Here is a 16,312-nt window from a genome sequence, read left to right on the forward strand (position 1 = left end):
TCTTGGTTCCACATGGACAATGGTTTCCTTAAATACAAGAACATGATTGTATTAAGTCCTACATCTTCCTGGAAAAGAAGGATATTTCATGAATTTCATGCAACACCAATTGTAGAACACCCTAGTGTCATAAACACTTATCACAAGCTAAAAAGAGGGTTTTATTGGCGGGGCATGAAGAAGGAGATTAAATTTTTTGTTCCTGAAAGTGATGTTTGTCAACAAAATAAAAATGAAACCATATCACCACCTGGGTTGTTATGCACCCTCCATTGTCATCAACATATGAATCTGAACTAAAGAGTCAACTAGTCTTTTCTTGTGGCTTTGGTTATTTCCACTAGATTTTGTTGAAGGCCTTGGAACAGAGAATCTATGTGGTCCAAAGTGCCAAAATCAACGCTGCAGTACACCTGCATTTCTGGACAAAACAACACAGAGCATTAATTCATCATAGTTAGCACTTGGCAGCACAATAATTAACAAGAAGCTCACATTAGGCAAACATACAAAACCTGGAGAGACAGACAGTCATGCTTTCACGATACCTACTTTTCTTTGGTTGGAAAAGTAAGAAAGAATTTACTCATAGAAGCAAACAATTCATATCCCCTACCTGTCCTTCCTTTGATTTCGAAAGAGCATGGAACAAGAATATACACTTGTGCAAGTTGTACTACTAAAGAAGGCTACATTAATTCATCCACACAGCTAAACACAGTTGGAAACCCAACAAATGATTATAGACCACACTCCACAGACAAAGCCAAGGAAGGACCAACCTTCACTAATTGATTGAGACAACTAATTTGATGGGGAAAGTGTCTAGAGCAAAATCTAATTACAAGAGCTCAAGAGCTTCCTCCTTTTTCTCTCTAAAACGAACATATACATACATACATATATATATATATATGGGTGGATTGAGGATTCTACACAAGCCATGTGACTATGTGAGTGAGACGCCAGCAAAGAAGAGAGAACCAACCATTCCAGCTTTCTGCAAAGAATTTGATACTCCTAGTCATTCTCTGCTGGAACATGACCCACAATGCCAAAGTCTTTGGCATGTTTGGGCCTCCATTCAGTCCTTCCCCTCACAATCTCAGCTCCCTTCTCAAGGCGAAGCAAGTGCTCGCACTCAATATCACCAGCATTTCCCAAATTTCCTATGGAAGCACCAGAAACAGCTGTTAGGGACTGCAGCACACTGTCCCTTCCACATTCCCTCCTGTATTCTAGAGTCAAGGAAGAAAGCTCGTGACTCTCAAGGATTGGCGGTGGAGTGCTCTGCAATAACCAGCATCATAAAGAAAAAATAAATTTTACAATCAAAGGGCAAAAATTTACATTGCATACTTGAAAAACAAGCCATCATAAAGTACACTGTTAATGGTAACCTTAGCCAATGTGTTGACATTTCATATGACACCTTCACAAATTGTCCTCTTTTTTTTCCTTATTTTTTTTTAAAATCTGACAATGGCTCCTTTATTCCTCAATATAGAATCTTAACTTTGGTAGAAAGCCTCCTATAATGGAGGCTGAACATTGAATTTACCAATTGGTCAAACTAGTCAGATAAGACAAATGGCCTTTCAACAAAAAAAAATCATTCATAGATTATCAAAGCATTTTTCTGGACGTGAAAAGTCTGTAATCTGGCCATCAGTTTAAAGCTGCTTCATTAAATAATATAAAATATTGTAATGTGCAATGCATGTACTGAGATACCAATATCTCGGAAAATGCCAAAATAAACACAGTGCTAAGCCAAGTATCAAACACTGTCAGTTCAAGGCTCGTTTATCAGCATTCATTTATCCAAAGACAAGATAATTCAATTTTGCCAAATAGGAAGCTTATTTAGACAAGCAGATATCCCATATAGGATGAAAAATAAAAAATTTCTCAGGCCAAAAGATTTTACCTCAAGGATCCAGCCAATGTACTTCACATTGTTAACATGCTGGTTGATATCTAAATCGCTCCATCTAGGCTGCAGAATAGATAAAGTAAGACCTTTGACTCATACAAAAAAAAAAGGTAAAACCTTTGACTTACTGTTAAACCTCCACGGACAATATCCGCCGTATTGTCATCAAGTTTTGGTAGTTTTCTGTTGTCCTCATCAACAACAGGATCACTATTCAAAAAACGAGGCTCAATTTCCCCTCTAACTTCTTCTGGAATCTTGGATAATCTCCTTGTCAGTTTATTCATCAGCACCCAAACACTGAAGATAATCAAAACAAACAACATATTACATACTGTTTTTGATAATTCTTATTATACTCTATCACAATATAGTGAAAATTTGCTTCTGTCAACAATTCACAGGTTATGCATCTTATGACGTGCTATACTGCCATATCAAACAAAAATACTTACATTTAAATATAAATACAAATACAAGACTTTTTAGAATGAATACTGACCGAGTGACAGTGTACTGTTTAGAATAACTGAAAATGTATTTGAAATTTGTGCTACAGCATTCCGTAGTTATTGCTAGAAATGTGCATGAAATTTTGAAAATTATATAAAAATAATTGATCAATTTGTTTAAAGTTTAAACTAATTCGAGACATGCCCGCACATGAGAACAAGTAAATTTAAATGCACAGCATTTTTAAGAGTCAGATTCTATGAAAGGTTAAAAAAAATAAGGGATAAATCTTCAGTACAACTTATTACCTGGAAGCTCGAGCTAGAGTTTCACCAGTTTTTCCATCGCAAACAAGCCAATCACGACGCATACCAATTTTTGCTGATGCACTCACCCAAGTATATACTTGAACATCATCACCCCTGTAAGATGAAATACATTCGGAGCATTAGAATTTAAACCCCAAAAATGAATTCCATACTCATCCCAAAAATGAATTTTTATATTTAATGCCCCCTTATTTTCCATGTATAACAACCTTGCATAAGTTTTTTTTTTCAAAAAATAATAACATCAGCTGCAACAGATAGTATCAAAATAGACAGCGACAATTATTTAGGCCAGTTGACTACTAAAGGATGCCCAATTAGTTTTCAAGGTCAGAGATATACAATGATTAACCTCATACTTCTATGAAGATGATGGAAAAAAAAAATATGAATTTGTAAATTTATGCCAATACAAAAAGGCCTTAGTTTACTGAAGCTTCTGAACAGATGTCAAAAGCATGAATCGAATTTCCATGGATATACTCAACCGTATGGCAATAGGGAATTCAGTGAACTAATGTGAAAAGCAATATAAAACAGTCATCATAACTCATAAGACATAATTCCTAAAGCAAAGACTAACTCTAAAAAACATAACCAGTGATTCTGTTACAGCATGCAGAAATTGTGGACATTTGGAAAAGCGTTCTAGTACTTTTCCCACTAACCAAACGGTTTACGAATTCTCCCTCAAATTGCGGTCTAACTTAACCAGTGCTTTACCAGGTTGGGTCAAGTTGTCAAACCATGTAATTCTAAACTGTTCTATTTTCAGGTCTAGGATGACCAAAAATGCGTTGGTCATACAAGGTACAGGACCTACTTAAGAGTATTGCGATTAAATAAAATAAGTTAATAAAAGCAATTTTTTTGACATAGTGCTGGAGACTTTCTGCATAAGAACAGAATTACTTCTAATGTAAATTAGAAGACACACAGAGACATGTGTTAAATCACTAGAGCTTCACCACTGCCTGAATATTCCTAACTAGAAAATGGTACATTTCCATGAGATTTTTATAGAAAGACAAAAGCTTAACACTTGGACGTGTATCTAGCCCATAAAGATGGCAGAAATAGCAAAACGGATTCAAGAGTAAATGCATATCTTATGGCAGCATTAAAAACCTAGTTAATTAAAAAAGTTGGAAGGTAGCGAATATAGCAACAAATTGTTAATGAAATAGCACCGAAACAACGAAGCCCAACAAAAAATTTAGAAAGATTAAGAGATAAAATCTGCAACTTGAATATAGAGTGGTAACTACAAGACAAGAGGTTATGGCTTACCACATAGGATAACGATCTACAAGAACCTGCATTCTAGTGACCACCCATATCAGGTTTCTTTTGCTCATCTCTGGGGAGGAACCAAACCCATCACCAAGAAGACCTACACTCTTAGCATGATTGAGGGCCGTTTCCTGGCAGCCAAAGGGGAAATCAAGTCACGACTTGTTACTTGTTAGTAGATATAGCCAAAATAAATTGTCACAGTTTAAAAAAAGGACAAACTGCACGAATTGAAATTCAGTTTTCAACGAAGTGGTTTTAACATCACTAGCAGGATAACTATTTCTCGAATATATTTTCAGACCCACGATCAAAATAAGAAAATTTCCCATAGTACCTGTAAATGATTCATTAACGTCTCTATGGATGCCGTACGATCAGCACCAATTTCATATGATCTGATCGAGAAGTTCTGCCGAAATACAAGACCATCCAGAACAATTTTACCTAAGCCAAAAGGATCGATTAGCATATCAGGCCGCCTTGGCTTCCAGTCAAGCATCATCCACTGCTTCTCTGCTGCCAGCAATATGGTTGTGATAGCAGCAAGAAGCATGCTCCAATCAGGTAACTGGTTGATAAATGTTCTAGGTGCTGGTGATGGAACACTGTTCACATTCTTCACTCTTTCTGCAGGAGATGTCAAGCCAACTGGGGTACCATTTAGTTTAGAAGGAGCTTTGGCGTTTGCCTTGACTTTCAGACCACCACCTGAAACAGACTTTGACTTGATTCCTCCCAAATTGGGAGCACCAAGCTTGGCAGACTTTGCAGTGGATTCGGCAGATGGAGAAGCAGCGGGGAAGAATTATTATACTTTGAGAGTTCAAAGTGTTTGCGGAAGATTGAAGATCAAAAGCAAGAAGTAGAGAAGGAAGAAGTAGAGAGAAGTAAGAAATGTGCTTTCATTATCATTCAGTAAAAAGAGTTAAGTTACAAGCAACGGCTATAAGCCTTATAAATACAAATTTGAACTGCCTGCTCTTGTCAACGGTAATATTGTTGACAAGACTGTACAGCATAAAAGTGAAATAAAATAAATAACAATTGTGGACCCAAAGACTTGGGTAGGATATCCAAGTAAAAGAAAGCCCAAAAAGTAAATAAGAACAAATTCAATAACCGGCCCATGTGTGAATGAGCCCAAGGTCAGACTTAAGACTATAACCAGAAAGGGCAGGAAGAACTCGAAGAAAGCAGATGAAGTTTCAAGGGACCAGACGAACTGAATCTTGTCACCCCCCCGCAAGTTGAAGGTGGGACAAATTCAACTTGGAGAGTAGATATTGAAGTCGATGAGCAGAGAGAGCTTTGGTTAGGAGGTCTCCAGGTTGGTCCTCTGATCTGAGATGCGTGAGTTTAATCTTTCCTTGTTGTATCTTCTCTCTGATGAAGTGAAGATCCAATTCTATATGTTTAGTCCGTTCGTGAAAAACAGGGTTATGGGCGATGTGAATCGCTGCTTGGCTGTCACAGTGCAAGAACATGGGGAGAACTGGGAACAGTTTAATTTCTTTGAGTAAGTTGGATAGCCAGCTTAGCTCACTTGTAACTGAGGCTATAGCTCTGTATTCAGCTTCAGCAGAAGATCTGGATACAGTGACTTGTTTCTTGGATTTCCAGGAAATGAGTGAATCTCCAAGCATTACACAATATCCTGTTACTGATCTTCTACTGTCTTTGCATGATGCCCAATCCGCATCACAATAGGCTTGAATCTGCAAATTATTAGTGCTAGGATAGAAAATGCCTATGTTCATGGTTCCTCGAAGATATTTTAAGATTTTATGAGCAACATTTAAATGTTGGTCTGTTGGGTTTTTCATAAATTGGCTAAGTGTGTTTACAGCATAACTGATATCAGGTCTTGTAATTGTTAGATACATTAGTCTCCCTATGAGTCTTCTATACTGTAAAGGATTATCTAGAATATTTCCTGTGTCCTTAGATAGTTTAGTGTTGGTGTCTGTTGGGTTATTACAAGCTTTGGCATCTATGAATCCTGTGTCTTTAATGAGATCTAATGTGTATTTTCTTTGACTTAATCTAAGACCAGATTCTATTCTTTCAATCTCTAGACCTAAGAAAAATTTTAATTTACCTAAGTCTTTTATTTTAAAACAATTAGCTATATATGTTTTAACTTTTTGTATAAGATTGATGTCATTGCCCCCTAATGCCATATCATCTACATATAGAAGGAGTAAAACTACACTAGTACCACTGTAGTAATAGAATAGAGAGTAATCAGCTCTACTTTGTTTAAAACCAAAGTCTAGTAAGGCTTGGCTACATTTAGTGTTCCATTGCCTAGAAGCTTGTTTAAGGCCATAGATGGATTTTTTAAGTTTGCAAACTAGTTGAGGGTTATGTTTTTCATAACCAGGAGGAATGTTCATGTAGACTTCCTCTTCTAAATCTCCATTTAAGAAAGCATTGTGCACATCTAAATGTTGGATATGCCAGTGATGCATGCTAGCTAATGCCAAAAATAACCTAACTGTGGTTATTTTAACAACAGGAGCAAAAGTCTCCTTATAGTCAAATCCTTCACTTTGATTAAAACCTTTGGCTACTAGTCTAGCTTTGTATCTCTCTATGGATCCATCAGAGTTATATTTGATTTTAAAAATCCATTTGCATCCTATAGCTCTCCTACCTTGAGGAAGAGTGGTTAATTCCCATGTTTTGTTAGCTTTTAAAGCCTTTATTTCTAAATTCATAGCATCACACCATTTTTTGTCTTTTAATGCTTCATTGTAACTTTTAGGCTCTCTGTTAATAGAAATAGCAGCAATAAAATGCTCATGAGATGGATGAGAATGTGATGTGATAGTGTTGCAATGATAATCTGTTAAGTATGCAGGAGGTCTTTTTGTTCTGGCGGATCTGCCAGTGATAGTAGTTTCTGTGTCATTTGTTTGTTCTGTAATGATGTTTGGGTTTGGATGATTAGACTCTGCTATATGTGTTTTTTTCAGAAAAGGGAATTCTGTTTCATGGAAAATAACATCTCTTGATACAAAAATTTCTTGAGTCTCTAGGTTTAATAGTTTGTAGCCTTTGGTTCCTAAGGGATAACCTAAGAATATGCAAGGTTTTGCCTTAGGTTGGAATTTTGAGCTTAAGTGTCTGTTGTCTTTAGCAAGGCAATAGCAACCAAAGACCCTTAGGTCTGTGTAAATGACAGGTTTCTTATATAGTATCTCATATGGAGATTTTTTATCTAGAGTTCTAGTTGGTAACCTATTGATGAGAGTGACAGCTATGTGAACACAGAAGGACCATAAGGTCTCAGGAACTCCACTGTGAATCCTAAGGGTCCTAGCTGTGTTAATTATGTGTTGGTGTTTCCTCTCTACAACTCCATTTTGTTGTGGAGTGTAAGGGCAACTAGTTTGATGTTGAATACCTTGTTGAAAAAAAAAATTTCCCATATTAAATTCTAGACCATTATCTGACCTAATTGTTTTGATGTTAGTGTTAAACTGTGTTTTAACAAAATTAATAAAACCTTTGATGTAATCTCTGGTTTGACTTTTAGAATTCATTAGGTATATCCAAGTCATTCTAGAATAGTCATCCACAATGGTCAAAAAATATTTGAAACCATCTAGGGAAGTGATAGGATTAGGTCCCCATATGTCCATATGAATTAAATCAAAGGAACCAGAGGAAACAGTATTACTAATACCAAAAGGTTTTCTTTTAAATTTTCCCATAATGCAGTCTTTACAATCTGGACCAATATTGGGTACATTAGATATTAGGGAATGAATGCTCTTAGAAGGATGTCCAAGCCTTCTATGCCATGTTTCTGAACTAATAACTGCATTAACAAAAGTGGATTGTCCTAGACACTGAGTGTGATCTTTGTTGAGTAGATATAATCCCTTAAGCACCATTCCCAAGCCAATCTTCTCCAAAGTGGCTATGTCCTGCATTTCACATTTTCCTTGTGTGAAAATTACAGCATATTTATTGTTTTCAGTTAATCTACTAACTGAGATAAGGTTAAAACTAAAAGAAGGAACACAGAGTACATTATTGAGTGTAATTTTGTCTGATATGATGACTTTGCCTAAATGGGTAATGTTATGTCTTTGTCCATTAGGTAAGTGCACATATGCATGAGTGACAGGATGACATGTTGTATATAATGATGCATGGCAGATAATATGATCTGATGCGCCACTATCCAAAAGCCATTTATTTGAACATTTATGATCAATTGAGTTTGATATACCTGAAACTGAAGCAGCTTGAGATTGAATGCCTTGTGATCCATTAGATTGATGTCCCTGATTCTGCAGGAATTGTAAGATTTGTTGGCATTGGTCTGCAGAGAATTCCAGAGTTGGTTTCTGCTCAGTTTCTGTAGTGACTTGATTTGCATGAGCTTTTCCACTCTTGTAATTTGAATTTGTATGCTTGAACTTCTTGGTGTTGCTGGTATTGTTGTTGGGTGGATTTGGATAACCATGGATCCTGAAGCATTTGTCAATTGTGTGATTTGTCATTTTACAATAGTTGCAAAATAGACCTTCCTTGGTATTTTGAGTGGATTTCTGATTTCCATCTGCATTTCTCTTAGGTGCATTGCTTTTGTTGAAGGACTTGGAAGCTCCATTATTTTGAAAAGATTGAAAATTTTGCACTGCCATGGCCATGGCTTCTTGGGAAATGCTGGGGCTCTTTTCTGTTAACTTCTGCTTTCTCTCTTCCTGTCTAACTAAGTTGAAGGCTTTATTGATGTCCGGGAAGGGATCTTGCAGAAGAATTTGACTAACAATAGCACTGTAGCTATCATTAAGCCCCATGAGAAACTGCATGACTTTTTCTTTATTTTTCTTGTCCATGATAGGCTTGAGAATATCAAGAGTGCACTGAGTACACTTGATAGTTGGTATTGCATGATACTCTTTTAATTCATCCCACAATGTCTTCATTTTTGCATAATAATCAGTCACTGACATGCCTTGTTGCTTCATATTAGAGATTTCTCTAATAACTTCATAGATCCTTGTCTCATTAACTATGGAATATCTGTGCTTCAGATCATCCCATAGTTCCTTGGCAGTAGACCATCCAGATGTGCTTTTGAGTATGTTGGAAGAAACTGAGTTGGTGATCCATGTCTTGATCAGGCCATTGGATTGCTTCCATAGTTGGTAATTGGGGTCCGTAGTGTCTGGAATGGTCAGGCTGCCATCAATGAAGCCAATTTTGTTCCTTGCTTCCATTGCATTTATGAAGTTTGAGCTCCATACATAGTAGTTGTTGTCATCTAACTCCATTGAGATTAGTTTACTGATGGAAAAGTCATTTGGAAGGAGAGCATACGGGTTCTGAAAAAGGTTGGGGTTGTAATGAGTTGGTGGAATGTGTGATGGGACATTAAAAGTGGGGTGAGTGGGATTTGGGCAGTAGTGAGTTGATGGCATGGGTGGTGAAATATTAAAAATAGGGTGGGTAGAAGGTGGACATGGAATACCTGAGATAAAATTGCCAAGAATGCCTGAATTTGAATTTATATTTGAATTGTAGGTATTGTTGAACAAACCTGATGTATATGTTTCATTGTTGGCAGATGCAGCAAGAACAGGGATCTGTGGAAGCATCACTGTTGCTGGTATACCTGAAGGAAAGTGGGAACTTGTCCTCAAGTCATTTACTTCAGAGATCATGCCTGAAGTCATATTTTCCAGTGGTGGAGGTGGTGGAACAGATGGTGGAACACCAGGAGGTGTCATTCGCTTCGATACCATATTATACTTTGAGAGTTCAAAGTGTTTGCAGAAGATTGAAGATCAAAAGCAAGAAGTAGAGAAGGAAGAAGTAGAGAGAAGTAAGAAATGTGCTTTCATTATCATTCAGTAAAAAGAGTTGAGTTACAAGCAACGGCTATAAGCCTTATAAATACAAATTTGAACTGCCTGCTCTTGTCAACGGTAATATTGTTGACAAGACTGTACAGCATAAAAGTGAAATAAAATAAATAACAATTGTGGACCCAAAGACTTGGGTAGGATATCCAAGTAAAAGAAAGCCCAAAAAGTAAATAAGAACAAATTCAATAACCGGCCCATGTGTGAATGAGCCCAAGGTCAGACTTAAGACTATAACCAGAAAGGGCAGGAAGAACTCGAAGAAAGCAGATGAAGTTTCAAGGGACCAGACGAACTGAATCTTGTCAAGAATGACGCAGTAGCAGCAGTAACAACCATGATGAAATAAATTGCAAACGTGTTGGTCAGAGTACTGACTTAAGTAAATTTCTTCAAATGTCTTCTTCTCAAATGACAATTTATAGTGAAGATAACAAGGAATACTCAGCAAATCTCACCAGACACCAACATATCTCTGCATAACATTGAATAACCATTTAGCCGATCAGAACTAATTACAGTTCAAGAGAATAGGAAACTAAAGGCTAAAAACAAAGCTGAACATTCATTCCATCGACAATTTCTGCCACTGATAGGGATTTAATTCACCTGATTTTGTGCTCTCATGATAAAAAAGAAGAATCACACGAACACAAATTCTAAAAGCATATTGAGATGAAAAATAAAGAAAATAACACTAAGGTCTAATATCAAAAAGAGTATTCCGAGATTCTCTTTGAAGAGTAGACAGGCCAATCCAGAAAGTTCAGAAACCTTGTTGGGTATCTTCACTTTAAATGACTTTTAAATTTGACATTCCACGAGCTTAGGTTATGGTCCTCCACCATTTCCCGGCTCCGGTAACTCAGAAAAAAATTTACCAGGAGAGGATCATTTGAACATTATACAGTACACACAACAATCTAATATTTCCAGACATGGAGGAATTGAACTGCGGAAAAGAAGATGATTTGCAGAAATGTAAGAACTGGCATGCCTTGATGGCCGATTCAACACTTCATTAGGTTAGGAACAATGAAGACATGAAAATTTCAGTAAATCACAATGAAATAAAAACAAGCCAACTCGCATCAGGAGCTAAGAAAAAAAAAAAAACAGATCTGATGTTAGAGCAACGACCAAGAAATCAAATTACGTAATACACAATAAACCTAACAAATAAACCATTTACGCTAACAATGGAAAGCAGAATCAGGGAAATTTCATCATTCCATCAAAATCCGAGAAAGTACAGATTTTGGAAGATGAGAAAACCAACACAAATAGGAAATTAATTAATGTGAGCATCTAGCTTTCCGCACATACATAATCTCCCTCACAGCTCTCGTTACCTCAGAATTTCTCCGTAAACAACATATCAAAAACGAGTGAATGAGAGAAACCAGAAAGAAAACCAAACAATACAAAGCTTTACCTCGGTGAGAGAGAAATGTCAAAAACTCGTCACAGAACAAAATTCAAAAACTCCCTCTCTCCCTTATTTTCTTCCTCTCCTAGCCGTTCCGGTTTTTCTTCTGTTTATTGTTATTGTTTAAATATTGAATGAGAGAGATTAGAGCCAGCGGTTGTTACTTCTTGGTAAGGAGTTGGCCTTCTCAATGACTACATTATATAGGGGAATTGATGGGAACATTGCACTTTTACACCGTGGGATTGTGGTAATTTTTGACGTTCAAACTTTTTTATTTTAACATTAGGTTTTTTTTTTGTTCTTGTGTTTTTTCACTAACTTTTCTCTCATCATTCCTCTATATTCGGTTGTCGAAGCTCTGCTATAAAATTTGTACATCATATCCCACTCTCAATTCAATTAGAGGTCTCAAAATTTTTAAGAATTATATATGTATTTTGGTCTGTTTTACGAATCCAACAATATTTTTTTTCAAAATAAAATCAAATTCAAAACATTAAAAATGTATTTATTGGTCTTAATTTATATCTAATAATTCATAATTATCATGCACTTTTCATTTTGAATTTCGTTTATTTCAAACAAAAAAAATATTGTTAGATTCGTAAAATCGATCAAAATATAAATATAATTTTAAAATTTTTTTAAAAAAGTTGTCATATTATGAAATTACAGCAGACTCGTCATCCTCTTGCTTTTCTTTGGCATCACCATAATGCACATCTAAATCCGGTATAGGGGAGTGTAATTACTCTAGCTATAATTAGTTGTAATTACCCCTTAAAGTCCCCCAAATAATTTTTTTGTTAAATTTTTTGTCGGAATATTATAGATGATTTTGAAGATAAAATAATCCTAAATGCTAAATCTTCAACATTAAACGCTAAATCTTAAACATTAAACCCTAAATCCTAAACCCAACACTATACCCTAACTCCACCTTACTTGGATTGTAAAAGAAGATAGTTAAGTAGGGTGAAAGAGGAGGAAAGTTCCCCCTCACTTAACTCTTCAATTCTACATTTTGTAACCCTTCAATTTGGGGGGTTTGTGAGGTGAGAGAAAAATTTATTTAATATTTCCAAAATCATCCATAAAATTTAGTAAATCACATTTATTAACTCTCCTTAACTCAACCTCTTATTCAAGTACGGGTAAGTCAAGGTAGTCCCCCTCCCATGAGTCCCCCTCCATTAACTCTACTCTATTCCTTATTTTTCAATCTAAGCCTAAGTTCTAATAACACAAAAAAACAATTTAAAAAAAATTATTTTGAATTCTAAACACTAAATCCTAAACCCAACACTATACACTAACTCCTAAAACTTAAACCCTATCACTAACTCCTAAGTTCTAATCACACAAAAAAAAATTTAAAAAAAATATTTTGGGGTAATTATAGTTAATTACAACAAATATAATTCCTTTACACCGACCCACTAGTTCGAATGGTAAAGATGGTGTATCTTAGATGTGATCAGGGTTTGAACCTTCCCTCTCTTTTAAAAAAATTGCAGACCCTTTTCCCCACGAATTCCCCATAATTTTATTTGAACTGTCCAATAAAATTCTCAATCTCATGGTGTAAAAATGCACACCGGTGCACCGGTCCCCTTTCAATCTGCCTCTCCCGCCACTCGTTCAAAACTCAATTTCGGCAACATTTCTCTTTATCAATTTACGTTTTTGCCCTTCATTTTGTCACTACTCCTTACTGTTTCACTCTAAAGTTTTGACTTTCTCGGAACTTCGTTTCTTCTGATTTTCTAATTTAATCCGGAATATAAAAATAGGATTACAAAAGATTCTATCGATAATTTCCGAGGAAGATGTTAATTGTCATTTTCCATAAATTCGATTCACAGTCATTACTTTTAAAATAACATCATTTTCATAGTTAGAATTATAAATTTCATGTGGTCTAGGTAGTCAATGTAGTGCATGCCATTGATGGAAAAGTAGGAGAACAAACTAACATAGCCTTTGAAATTCACTTCTCTAAAATTCACCTTCAATTACTTCGGCTTCGTTTGATAGAACGGTTAAATTGATTTTCAATACTAACAATAAAACTATGAAGAAAAAAAGTTGAGTTTAAAACTGATGCTGAGAGGTGTTTGAGGAACTAAAAGCTGACGTTGATTGTTGAATTAAAGTATTATAATATTAGATATTATGATTTTTATATTAAATTTAACATAATAAATAGCAATTTTATTAAAATTAATTTTAACTATAAATTATTGAATATTTTTATATTAAAATTAAAATATATGCTATTTTCATATCATTGAATTCCTCTATCTGGTTTGACCCATCTAAACATAAAATTGTAGTGAATAAAAAAAGCACATCACCTTGGCCAAACTCCCTATTGGATAACAGGGAAGAGATCGGCCCAAAGCTCTATTTTGTTATTACTTTGGCGGATAATTATCTTGAAGACTAATTTGAGGATTGGAGTGTCTTCAGTTGTCGGTTCACTGATCACTTTTGTTTTTCGGGTGTCTAGATGGTAACTTAGGTATTCACTCTCCCATCACTAAGAGGACATGAGTTTTAGCAGTGAGTGAGACTGGATATCCTAAAATAAATTTGTGAGGTTGATGTGCTTACTGGTCGGAATTACTCCATAGGGGACTAAACTAACCGGTGGATAGCTAGCCGAAGCGGACAATTCCTTGGATGTAGTGTGTACCACACAAGGGCGGAAAAATCTCCCACAAAAATCATTCAAGATTGTAAAGATAGAGGTTGCTCAACTATTTGTGTTTTTTTAATTGACACATAAAATACTTGTATTTGTTCTACACCACAATCACAATCACAATCACAATCGTTTACTTATTAAATGTAAGTATTTTTTAATCAATGAATTAAGCACCTAATCCTAATAGTTTATTAGTGAATCTCATATCAAAACCTAAAAAGGCTTTGGAGAACGTAAAATTGTGCATGGAACAAAACCACCTCTTAAATAAATAATATTTTATCATATATATATTCCCAGCCCATGCCTCGTTACCATCAAATCCATTTTTCTTCTCCTCGAGATTTACAAGTGTCGATGCAATTTTTACACCGAATGAAAAATAATGTAGAAAGAACGTATAAAATAAGAAATACACAAAAATATATGTGGTTTGACAATTTGTGTAGTCCACAGAGATATGATCTTTTATTCAAGTAGTGAGTGAGTGTCTCTCCCCCTTGTCTGAATGATATAAGATGCATTTATAGTACGGAGGCTAGGTGCGATTATACAAGTTGGGTGCAGTTACACTGGTTGTCTCTCTTGATAACCTCCTGCAATAACTATTGTCCGAACCGCTAACTCTTTCTATATTGGAGCAGTAGTAACTACCTAGGTCATTAGTTGGAACTCTCTTGTCCCTATCATCTCATACGGAGGAATAACCTCCTCAACTATGCATACCTGTGAGTACCTTCAATATTTTCCTCCACAAATACCCCCAGCCTTTTAATTTACCCTAAGAATGTTAGGATAAATCTAAAGACTTTTTGTTCTCACCCAAAAACAATCTCCCATGGGGGGCAGGGGCGGCACCAGAGCAACCCCTAGGGGTTGTATGGACAAGCAGCCCCTTTGGGGCCACACCCCCTTTGGGGGCAAGCAGTCCCCTCGAGTCGCATCCCCTTTAGAAGCTTGACCCCCTTCGATCTTTGGACGTACCTCCTTCAACGAACCCTTTCGGGACTGACCTCCTTCAATGAACGTACTCCCGACGTACCTCCTTCGGACAGACCCCCTTCGGAAGACGTACCCCCTTCAACGGACGTACCTCCGACGTACCTCCTTCAACGGATGTACCCCCCTTTGGAGGATGTACCCCTTCGACGAATGTACCCCCAATGTACCTCCTTCAGATGGACCCCCTTCGGCGGCCTTCGGACGATTGTAGCCCCTTTGGGTGTATTTTTCATGGGACTTACTGGGGGAGAAGATTATGGCTTATAGATGTTTTTCGAGGTATCTCTTATGCTTTTCAAAGTGCATGATCAAATGTCGAGAGCGGAGGAAGAGAAGATGAAGGTCATCGAGGCAAGCATAGCAGAATGCTGGGAAAAATATATGGAAGACTCTTGCCATTGAATCCAACACTTTGGAGTTGGGTGGGATTATACCCTTATGGCTCTCAAAATTCCTACGGAACATGTTGCTTGGTCGGAGGACTTCTTCCAATGACCTTTGCCTGCTTATCCTCGCCCAAATCCAAGAATTATATGCGGAGAGACCGACAATTGAAATTCCCCAGCTCTAGGCGGGACTTCATCCAAGGACTCGGTAGGGGTCTACTTTCTTTTCAAGTAGTCTTTCTGTTTGCATATAGTATTTGTAGGATTTAGCCACATTGGCATTTTGTACTAATCTCTTTAACTAGTAACAGAACTTAGCCTCTTCGACATTTCGTACTAGTCTTTTAACTAGTAACAGTAAGAGGCATTTCGTGCTAATCTCTTAACTAGTAACAGAACTTAGCCTTTTCGGCATTTTGTACTAGTCACTTTAACTAGCACAATTTAGCCTCTTCGGCATTTTTTACTTGTAGTAGAACCTAGCCTTTTTAACTACTAGTAGAACCTAGCCTCTTAGACATTTTATACTAGTCTCTTTAACTAGTAGAACTTAGCCTCTTCGGCATTTCATACTAGTCTCTTTAACTAGTAGAACTTAGCCTTTTCAGCTAAGAACCAAGACTTACTTAGTCTTTTTCCTTCACTAAAAACTTTAATTAATAAATTGAAACCTCTTTGTCAAACAAAGAAATACTAACATAGTCATAGGAAGAAAAACCTTATTATTTTATTGAAAATAAGTAACCTATAGACATCATATCGCCATAATAGGCATTAAACTTAGAATTTCTATAGGTTGGAGATATTCCAAGTTTTGTAGACATTTTTCCATCGTCATATGAATCAGGCTTTGGAACCTTGGATGACTCCTTCTCTCGTGCAC

General features: G+C 36.3%; 1 protein-coding gene across 2 annotated transcripts; it reads right to left on the reverse strand.

Annotated features, from left to right (window-relative positions):
• Positions 1 to 125: 125 nt before the first annotated feature.
• LOC119992857 (palmitoyl-acyl carrier protein thioesterase, chloroplastic-like) lies at positions 126 to 11,477 on the reverse strand. 2 transcript variants are annotated; one of them, XM_038839654.1, is made up of 9 exons: positions 11,335 to 11,477; positions 10,213 to 10,374; positions 4,349 to 4,820; positions 4,009 to 4,142; positions 2,698 to 2,811; positions 2,065 to 2,236; positions 1,931 to 1,999; positions 989 to 1,290; positions 126 to 421 (listed from the first exon to the last, which is right to left on the reverse strand). In XM_038839654.1, the coding sequence occupies exons 2-8, from the start codon at positions 10,236 to 10,238 to the stop codon at positions 1,021 to 1,023; spliced, it is 1,257 nt and encodes a 418-aa protein (XP_038695582.1). In that variant the 5' UTR covers positions 10,239 to 10,374; positions 11,335 to 11,477; the 3' UTR covers positions 126 to 421; positions 989 to 1,020. The 2 variants fall into 2 exon arrangements, with proteins under 2 accessions (XP_038695582.1, XP_038695581.1); XM_038839653.1 differs by having other exon boundaries at positions 4,349 to 4,814; positions 10,207 to 10,374.
• Between the last annotated feature and the right edge of the window lie 4,835 nt (positions 11,478 to 16,312).

The sequence above is a fragment of the Tripterygium wilfordii genome, chromosome 23 (assembly GCF_013401445.1).
Source record: "Tripterygium wilfordii isolate XIE 37 chromosome 23, ASM1340144v1, whole genome shotgun sequence".
Lineage (NCBI taxonomy): Eukaryota > Viridiplantae > Streptophyta > Magnoliopsida > Celastrales > Celastraceae > Tripterygium > Tripterygium wilfordii.